The sequence below is a fragment of the Hippoglossus hippoglossus genome, chromosome 19 (genome assembly GCF_009819705.1).
Source record: "Hippoglossus hippoglossus isolate fHipHip1 chromosome 19, fHipHip1.pri, whole genome shotgun sequence".
NCBI classification, from domain to species: domain Eukaryota; kingdom Metazoa; phylum Chordata; class Actinopteri; order Pleuronectiformes; family Pleuronectidae; genus Hippoglossus; species Hippoglossus hippoglossus.
In genome coordinates, this window is record NC_047169.1 from 4,750,093 (window position 1) to 4,759,627 (window position 9,535).

At 44.7% G+C, this 9,535-nt stretch overlaps 2 protein-coding genes across 3 annotated transcripts in view; both read right to left on the reverse strand.

Annotated features, from left to right (window-relative positions):
• The window catches only part of wnk4a (WNK lysine deficient protein kinase 4a), a 36,592-nt gene extending 32,867 nt beyond the window's left edge, over positions 1–3,725 (reverse strand). For both annotated transcript variants that reach the window (XM_034570888.1, XM_034570887.1), the window contains exons 1-2: positions 3,484–3,725; positions 2,613–3,281 (exon numbers count right to left, since the gene is read on the reverse strand). In XM_034570888.1, the coding sequence (XP_034426779.1) occupies positions 2,613–3,248 (636 nt within the window). In that variant the 5' untranslated portion in view covers positions 3,249–3,281; positions 3,484–3,725. The remainder of the gene's footprint in view (positions 1–2,612; positions 3,282–3,483) is intronic.
• Positions 3,726–4,578: 853 nt separating this feature from the next.
• On the reverse strand, positions 4,579–9,060 carry vps25 (vacuolar protein sorting 25 homolog). Its single transcript, XM_034569972.1, has 6 exons — positions 8,942–9,060; positions 6,978–7,123; positions 6,602–6,655; positions 6,343–6,431; positions 5,689–5,764; positions 4,579–5,423 (listed from the first exon to the last, which is right to left on the reverse strand). Exons 1-6 carry the CDS (start codon positions 8,986–8,988, stop codon positions 5,311–5,313), a joined length of 525 nt encoding a protein of 174 aa, XP_034425863.1. The 5' UTR covers positions 8,989–9,060; the 3' UTR covers positions 4,579–5,310.
• Between the last annotated feature and the right edge of the window lie 475 nt (positions 9,061–9,535).

Here is a 9,535-nt window from a genome sequence, read left to right on the forward strand (position 1 = left end):
AAGCTCTGTCGATGATGCCTATATTACACCCAGTCACCTGTGGAGCTTTGGGGGAAGGGTTGCGAGCTGCCACCTGGGAAAGTTTTTGGATTTACCAGGTACCAGGTTGCTTTAAACATACATGTAGACGTTCCACTTTTTTAGAAACTGCAGTAAGACATGTAGTGAATGGGATGATTTGCTTTCTGCTCCCCGAATTGTAAGGGCTTAACTTTTTAGATGTCTGCTCTGCGCAGTAGCAACCGGGGAATGGAGCCTGGGAAACGAGGTGCCGTAAATAAACCCACTCGACCAGTCTCATCTGTCAATAATTACTTTCCACCTTGTTTTTATAGCATCACATGAATAATTAACAACTTAATATGACAGAAACGAGATGCGTCATGCCGTCCATCTTTATTTACAGGCTATGACAGACATTTCTTGATTTAATAAGCAGACATAGTGTATATGCTGGGGCTGGTATGTCTGTGAGGAGATCGATTTTGGCTGATAATGCAAAATATAAGTGTCTCTAATCATCTTATACTTCAGGTTGATTGTTTTATTACTTTTCTGATGTGTTACAGTCGTGATATAAACATCTGGTTTGTCTATGAGCAGTGACCTCAGACCGTCTGGTGTTTAACGCCGTCTTGGATGAGCCATGGTGTTGCATGTCATGGAGGAATCTAAATGCATTGTTTACTTATTGTGCTAGAACACAAAGTTCCCCATGACAACGCCCTGACAGACCTGTGCTCGGTGCAGCCGCTGCCAAGACACATGCGAGTCTCTCAGTGGGAATCATGACTGATTCAAATGATGATCCGTCCAAGTGGGAATCAGGTTAAAACAGATGTTGTCTGAACTTCCTCCTGGTTATCTAAACTTCCTGCAGATTACAGCTCGGGCCTCGTAATACATAGTTAAAGGAGCTTAAGGCATTTCTACCTGACTTGCAATGACGCACCTTCAGCTGCTGCTCCATCAACATTACGGGAGCGATCGTGTTTAGCCACCAACAGCCAGCTTTTGTGTTGGTTTCAGCGATCGGGGGCACATGTAGAGGGCGGGTGGCGACTCTGGAGAAGAAATACCTCTGTGGCCGAGTCCGTCTCCTTTGAGGTTAACGTGTCACAACAGTAACCATATCAACAAAGGCCACCTTTAAGCTTATTAGGAGCGATTAAGGAGCTTAGCGTTTGGGCTCACGTCTCAAGCGAGGAGATGAAATAGCGTGCTCGTTTTCCAGCGTGCCCCCCCGGTAATAATCTTATTCAGAACCACGAAAGCAAGGGGCTTACTTTAAAAGTCAAAACCACAAACAGCGAGGAGCTCCTGCCTGTGTTTGACCCGAGGCCGTGAGACAGCAAAGACTTGTGTTGTTACAGTACAGGTGACGGGACATCTGTGTCCATCAGAGGCCCAGGACTGACTTGTGTGTCTATCTCCACTTAACAGACACCTGTTGTGTGAACTGACAGGTGGGATCTCGAGGCAGCCGTCCCCACCTGCTGCTGCTGGAGCCTGAGCCTGGAGGGCAGGTTCCCTTCACTCTGTATAATCCCTGACTGTCTTTGCTCCGGTGTTTCCTGCAGAGCTCGCATGCGAGACAAAGACTACCCCTGTGCATCTTCTGTTGAGCGAAGGGAGAAGGTGCTTTCATGTGCAGCTGTATCTTAAAAAACAACGTCCATTATCTTTAAGATCGGCTGAAGAGAGTAAAAGCAGCTGTTGCCAGTAGGTTTGTAGTTCAGTGTCAGTGGCACAGGGCTTAATTTGAGGTTGTCACACACAACCGGCAAACGTTAACGGTGGACGTTAAGCTTAAATCTTTAAATCCTCCAGTGTTATCAAACCATGTAAGCAAGAGAAGGGGCAGCTGCTATCCAGGCTGTTTGGTGTCTAAAGGCCAAACACTGGGGTGTAATAAAAAAATGTACTGACCCCTCTGCAACTTGACAGCAGAGTTCAACAGTAGTCGGTCTGTTCCACCTCTCATGTTTACATGTTCACACGTGAACACAAGCGCCCTGCAACACGCTGGATCACCCGGCTGAACGTGATCTCCCCCCCAGCTTCCATATCACAAGACGGAAACATTTCAAAGTGCGTAAGGCTCTATTATCACACACCACTACACCGAGGGGGGGGGATCATCACAGCTGCCTCCGGTTTACAAGTGAGACACTCCAAAGATCCCGGGGCCTCTGTGTCACCGGTTTGATAATGAAAACAGAGATTAGAGGGGATCGTGGCAGGAGGAGAGGTTCAGTTGGAGCCGACCGCTGACAGGAGGACCTGGGATGCCGGGCACAGGCCGGACACATCCAGACTCAAGGTCAACCAGGGAGAGAAGGCAGTAGATTAGCTGCTTCAACATGAAGAGGGAGGAAGGGTTAGAGACGTGGGGGGGGGGGGGGGGGGGGGGGGGGAGGCAGGGGAAAGTATCAACCTAGAGTACCTGGCTTACATGTGTTGATGGGGGAAGAGAGAGGAAGGTATGTTGCAGTGTATGCAGTGTAAACAATGCAATGTTTGTGTGATGGACATTAAAGGGACAGGGAAAAGTCTATTTCAGAGTAAAAACAAAGTTAAAAAAGTGAAAATATGAAATCAGTCCATCCTACCTGGAGCTCACACCACGCCACCTCCACTGTTGTCTCGGTGTCCAGCCCTTTATAGACTGTCTTGAAGGATCCTCGTCCAATCTCTATGTTGAATTTGAGATACCTTCCATCGGGGGAAGTTGCCACCGCTTTGGTCTCCACGTCTTCCTTCTCCTCCTGCTCCGACTGGGTGTCAAAGGCGATGCGAGACAGTGTCTTGTGCTGCTTATTGTGCAGGTCGCTCTCAGAGTCCGAGTTGGCGTCCTGGGCCCTGGTTCTCTGGACGGGATTCCAGGTGCCGGGCGCGAGGGAGCCGGCGTCGGGCTCCTGGATGCACGGGGGCGTGTTGGTGCTGGTGCCCGGGCTGGAGACCGGGGACGGACACGGTGGCGAGTCCTGGGTTTTCTCCTCCTCTGCTCGGGACTCGCACAGTGTCGGGATGTTCTCCGCGGACCAGGACAGGGCTTTGGAGAGCACGCCGCTGTATAAAGGCGAATCGATGTCCATGCTGATTTTCTGGAGCCCGTAAGAGTTTCTGCGTGCGCCCAAGCCGTGCGTCCTCAGCATGGATGGCACCCGGGACAGGCGCTCGTCGGTCATATCCACAGGGAGGCCTGGGAACCCGCGTCCTGCTATCTCGACCTGTGCGTGTGACATGGTGGCAGGTTCAACGCCGTCTTGGTCTGGAGCCTGGATGTGGAAAACGGCACGAGGACAGGTGACGCGTTACTTTTCCATGATGTCAAAGGAGTGAGTGGATTTAAATAAATAAAAAAAGGCTGTCACACAACTAAAAACACAGATTAAACCATAAACTGGCAAAGTTCCACCTTTGGAAACGTCTGCAAAGTTGCTTTCTTTTCAAAACAAGACGAATAAGAACAATATTTACTCATCCCAGCTGCTGTGTGGAGGAAATATTTCACACTATTACGCACGAAGACGCATAGTTTCCATCAAATAATCCCCGGTGTCCTCTTGTCTCCACAGAGTCCTCAGCCATAACCTCCTCTGGAAGGACGGAGCTGCCTATATCAACCGGGCACCGGAGGGCTGCGCGTCCTGTGCGCTCCCAGTGCGCGCTCCCAGCTCCGCCCCGCGCTGCTCGGACGCGCCCACAGCTCCGAACACGCAGGGACTAATTTACACATCACCGGAGGAGTGTCCGAAAACCAGTTCTCTGGAAAATGCACCATCATGTTTTTCGCTTGGATTTTTTACTTCTTATGCGTAATTGGTGTCCAGAGAAGATCAGGGGGATATCTTTAAAAGTCTAAAACTGGAGGAGTGTTGTGCAAAATGCATAAGATGTAAAAGAAGGGAAGGTTGTTTTTATATAATATGAGGATAAATATATGTATGTATTTGTTTTTCTTAGTATTCATTGGCTGAACAGGTGCCAAATGACATCTACTACTTCACAGCTTATGCGCAAGAGCAGCAACAGAACATGAGGTCTCCTCCTCCTCCTCCTCCTCTAATTGGCCCCTCACGGATCAAGACGTCAACTTCTTACATTTCTCAGAATTAAGATGAGTCACTTCTCTCAAATCTCATTTGATTAGAAAATGGATGCTGCTGCAGGGGTGGACGGGCCTGCAGGGGGAGCCAGCCGGGAGAGAGCTGCTGCAGAAACAGGACACCTTTATCACCAGTGACCACATTGGGCCCCACCTGTCCCACAAGATCTCACACGTTATCAGAGACACACACACACTCACACACACACGTGTCCCTGGAGCTGTGTCACCCCCACAGGCTGGGACCCAGCAGCACATGATGCAAGTGGACTGGGCCTCCGTCACTCACTGTACAGCTACAGGCAGAAATTAGAGCTCATCTCCATCAGTGTGGCTGGAGTCTGCACGTCAGCACTGTGGGGCCCAGTTAACATTATCATGCATCACAAAAAAAAACCTCAAAGACACTTCAGGGAAGGAAAAGAGAAGATTTCCAGCATTGTGAAGAGACGTACAAGAAACAAAAGTTAGCAAAGAACTAATTTATTTTCCTACATGATATGAAAAAAGATTACAGAGAGAGGGAGTAACAGGAGTGTCACAGTAGCTACTGCACAATATGACAGGATGACAGCAATCTGTACATGAAGTCCGCTGTTGTTACACTCAGCTGTGTCGAGCCGGGTCGGTGGAGCGGGTCTCTGCCCAGTTCCTCTTCTGGAAGCTTTTATTCTCAAAATAAAAAAAGTCCCTCTGGTGTCGTGTTCTGGGATTTCTTTCGAGGTTGGAACAGGAGGAACAACAGCCGAGCAAAGGTCCCGAGCTAATTCTACAGTGTAAATTTATTAACAGGGAAAAATTGCCAGAAAACCGGTATATATTTACTTCCTGTATATACAATAAAGAGAGTAAAGGTACAGCTGGTGGGAAAAGATAATTCCCTTAAGTATTCAAACATATCTACGCCCCTGATCGGTTAATTGCATGTTTACACGGCAACAAATGTTACCTGTGACAACTGTGAACATGGTGTCAATGCTCTTTTTACCCAAACACTTACATATTGGCTCTCCTCCAATAAGAAAAGGCTATGAATTCTAGGGCGAACCAAAAGGCAACAACATTTACTGGGCCAGCATCCTCCAGGCTGGGCACTGAGGTTCACCCTGCGTAGCCATAGTCGGCTAAATATTAAAAATTTGCCCGTAAGGTACAGTATGAGGGTTCCCAGACAGCGTGAGTGTGATTCCAGCACCGCTTCAGAAGAATTTGACGCCCTTCCCGTCGTCCACGGTGATGATCTCAGCTTTGCCTTCTGTTTGTAAAGCCTGCAACGAGCGCTGAAGCATCCAGTCTTCAAGACCGTGAAACTCTGCAGGAACAAAGTCAGGTTCAGGTCAGAAGGTGGAATGAAAATAAACAACTACTGTTTGGAACATTGACTGCGTATAAAGATGGCTGACATGACAGCTCCCCAGAAGGTAAGCCAACAATGTTTATCGCCACCTGGTGGCTGGCTGCAGTATAGGTACAGGTTGATATTTGCTTACTCAGCGATTAAAATGAAATACAAAATGAATCAGACTGAATAAATGTATTGATGCAGTTTGATTTTGAGCATTTTAATGGGTCCATACCTTCGCCTTCTGTATCATCACCATTGGCCAACTCGTAAAGTGTAAACACAGAGTTGTTCATCCCATTTCTGGAAACCTGAAACATCACAATAAAAAATAACAAATGTCATGAATGAACTAAACCCAGCAGCCTGAGTGTGGTTCTCTTTGTCGGGTTCATTCACGCAGACTTTTCACAACAGGTCCTGCTTTACTGAGACTCCTTTATGAACCAGCCTTCCTGTTACCTATGTAATGGAACACCATGTTTACATGCACTGTAGTAAACTGGGAATATGTTTACATGCAGCAGGTCACTGAGTTTTTTTCCTTAAACCGCATTTCAGAGGCCTTATTTACTTATTTCCATCTTAGCGGGGACACAATACACATTTACTCTATGTTCCATGTATTTATTCTGTAAAAAGCTTGAACCAGAGTCGTGTTTTAGTCTCTTAGGTCTTAAAATGTTGTGCATATTAGCAACTAAATATCTTAAGCGGCTTTGATAACATCATAAAACTGTTATACCGGACAACATGTTCTAGATCAACAACGGACACTCGCTTTAAAGGACACTTTGCACTTTCTCTTCATCTTTTATCAACTGGACAAATGAACAAAAATGCACAGTTTCACAGACGGAACACGATGTCTCCTGGTTCGATGACTCACCCACTGGTATATTAACTTGCCCCACTCCTCTGGTCGTCTCCACATGACTAAACACCGGGACTTGTTTTTGTCCAACCATTCCAGGTTACCTGAGGTCGGCCGCAACAATAACACAAGAAGTCAATTCATTCTCAAGAAAGAATTTTCCGCAGTGAGAAAATGAAAATGGAATTATTTTGTGGGCTCCAATTGAATGATCAAAACACATAAACGAGTTAATGTGACCAAAGGAAAAACATCTAGACAGAACAAAATGTACCTTTTTTCCTCAGCTCCTCAAACACAACTTGAATTGCTTCCATTGACAGTTTTCCTGGACTTCAGTTAAGGGAAGATAAAACATAAACTTGTGTCTTGTGTGCTCAATGAACGAATGGATGAAACCCCTTTTAACACCTGTAAAACTTCAGAGGGTTGAATATTTTATATAATCATTTTGACATGACCACCTGTACTGTAATGTGTGGCAACGTTAATATCCTCTGGGTGAAGCTTAATTTTACATCCCAATAAAAGACGCAGCCTATATACCTTTGACTCATAGTCCAAGTTAAACAATGGAGCTAAACATGATGAGCGACAAGTGGGATTTGAAACTGGTGCTTCGGGATTTACACGGTGACGGGTTAGGATACGTTCTATCTTCTTGTTGTTGAACACGGGGCTTTCCTGAGCCTCCATAATGTCCAGGGTGTAGAGCTTGTGATGCCGGCAGTACGACAGAGCCAGGGAGCACCATGCCGCCAGCTGTTTCTGTCTCGTGTCCACATTGGGCTGTAGCCTGTCCGCAAAGAGACGAGCAGAAGACATAAAGCTCATTTCAGTGAGACAGACAACATTCAATACAGCTGTAGATCTAGTTTCTGTATCCTCTTCCTTAAAGGAGATAATCAGTATTTCTGAAGAGAAGCGGCTGCGGGAGTCAGCACAGTCATCACATACTATCAGTGAGGTTTGAGTGTCACTGGTGTTACGACTGGAACTTGAACACTTATCAGAATATAACTTATCAACAGGTTGCAGAGTCATAATAATTTTAAATAGTCACCAGTGTACAGCACAGAACACACAGTTACTACCTACAGGAAACGATTGTGTCCCCTTGTGTTTTCTTGTTATGTCTGTGTTAGATTTGTTGACAGGAATTTCAGCACTGGTGACTACACACATTAGGAAACAGGTTAATGTGATGATAAAATACCTGTTTCTATCAAAATGTGGGATCCTATTGAAATACCAAGGGTTACTTCTTGTTTTTAATCTCCATCAAAGTGCTCTTCTCCTGGCTCTTCTACCACAGAGTAGAAAAGACCAATCATGTAATATGCTGAAGTTGTTATTATAATAAAAGCCACTGCTTATATCACTTCTACAGACGACACACGTGATCATGCATCTGCAATACAACTCACTCAAACCTTTAAGGTATAAGAGCTCAAAACATTAAATTACATTCCAGTGTAATAATCAGTTGGCAGATTATTAGGTACAACTAGTTAAAAATAATACATCAGTCCTGCAACAAGAAACAGTTTCAGAGAAGCGTAGATTCAACTGTTTGTTACTTAATTTTGATGGATGTCATTTGTTGCGCTGTTGAACTGTAAGGAGTTAAACTGAGAGGTCTTTCTGTTATTTAGTCCACCTTCATTGATAGAAATAATTATTTTCTCACTTACATGCGACATAATTTGCCAAAGTCTGTCTCTGAGGTTTCTTCCCCTGTTAATAGGTATTTTGTTGTAGTTTTTCTTACTCTTGAGGGTTAAGAACAGAGGATCGTGTACCTTGTTAAACCCTATGAGACAAATTGTGGTTTTGTGAATAAGGGCTTTAAAAATAGAATTTGATTGATTGATTAAAATAATAATAATCCACATACTGTAGCTGTTAGGTTGACTTAACACCTATTTGAAAGAGTTTCAGCTCAAATCATGAAAAGAGGATTTGCTGCTTTATCAAACAGTAACATCTGTTTGTCTGTGTACATAACAAACTGAGCATAGTTAGAGAATCTGCCCAGATGTTAACACCTGTATTCTCTGGTGATCCATCCACCTGCACTCTTGATGTCTCTCTCTTGTTTTGAATTCGTTTCCTCCCTCTCCTGTGCTCGGTGGCGTTATGATAATTTCTATATCACATTAAATAAAACCCTCTGAAGTGTCTAAATGCGGCTGCAGCTCCACAACATGTCACAGAACCGGACCAGTCACAGAAGTGTCTGCTCCACCGGTTTCCTGGACGTGTTTGTGTGGCTGACAGCTCGGATCTGACACGGAGCTAACAGCTAGCCACAGCTGAACCTCGCTCCTAACACCATCCCTGAGTTAAATGTTGATTTGTGTGTTTGCACGACGACCTGCTGAGATCACGAGCTCAACGAAACCGACAGAAGCTGCGGGATCAACTTTGTTTTCTAAATAAATCCCTCCGAGGGAGTAAATCCACTTCCCTAGCCGGTTAGCCAGTTAGCCGGCTAACTGGATGCTAGCTCGTAAATCCACACATTTCGACTCGCTAACGTAGAAACAGCGGATGATAATAATCTATTTGGTTCGTGGGATTAAAACGAGACTCGGGGAAAAAGCGAACTCACGTGAAAAACGGTGGGAAACTGTACTGCCAGGGCCACTCGAAGCTCATCGTGCCACCGCTGACAGCTTCCGGAAACACGTCCCCCCTCGCAAAGGGCTCCGGGCAGAACAACGACACAGGTTCACTGAAGGAATTAAAAATAACACATAGAATATAAACTAAAGATAAATACAAACATATAGAGACTTTTAATAATTATGAGACTTAAAAAAAGAGATGAACATAAATAAAACTATATAGACATTAAATAATGATTCTGTCTCACTACACACAATTAAAGACTTTAATAAAAAGATAAACACAAATTAAACTATTTAGACATACAGGAATAATCACAGGTGGAATGAGGCTTATTAAAGCTCTGTACTTTCTGAGGAACTTACTTCCATTGTTTCAGTAGTAACCAGTTTAGGTTCAGTTTATTTTTTTAGTCCAGCTGCTTTACATATTTAGGTTTTACTCAGAAAACAAGTGGTCAACGTGCATAATATTACAGATTGTTATTGATATCCCAAAACTTCCCCTTGACTAATTTAGTATAGATATTTGGAGATTAATTACACATTAGAGCATCAGTTAAAGGTTCAGTGTGAAG

Coding starts and splice junctions, on each gene's coding strand:
- vps25 (XM_034569972.1), bottom strand. CDS start 8,988: ATGAGCTTCGAGTGGCCCTGGCAGTACAGTTTCCCACCGTTTTTCAC. Junction 6,656..6,977: donor CAACAACAAGAAGATAGAAC/GTATCCTAACCC, acceptor ACTGAAGTCCAG/GAAAACTGTCAATGGAAGCA. Junction 6,432..6,601: donor TGAGGAGCTGAGGAAAAAAG/GTACATTTTGTT, acceptor GGCCGACCTCAG/GTAACCTGGAATGGTTGGAC.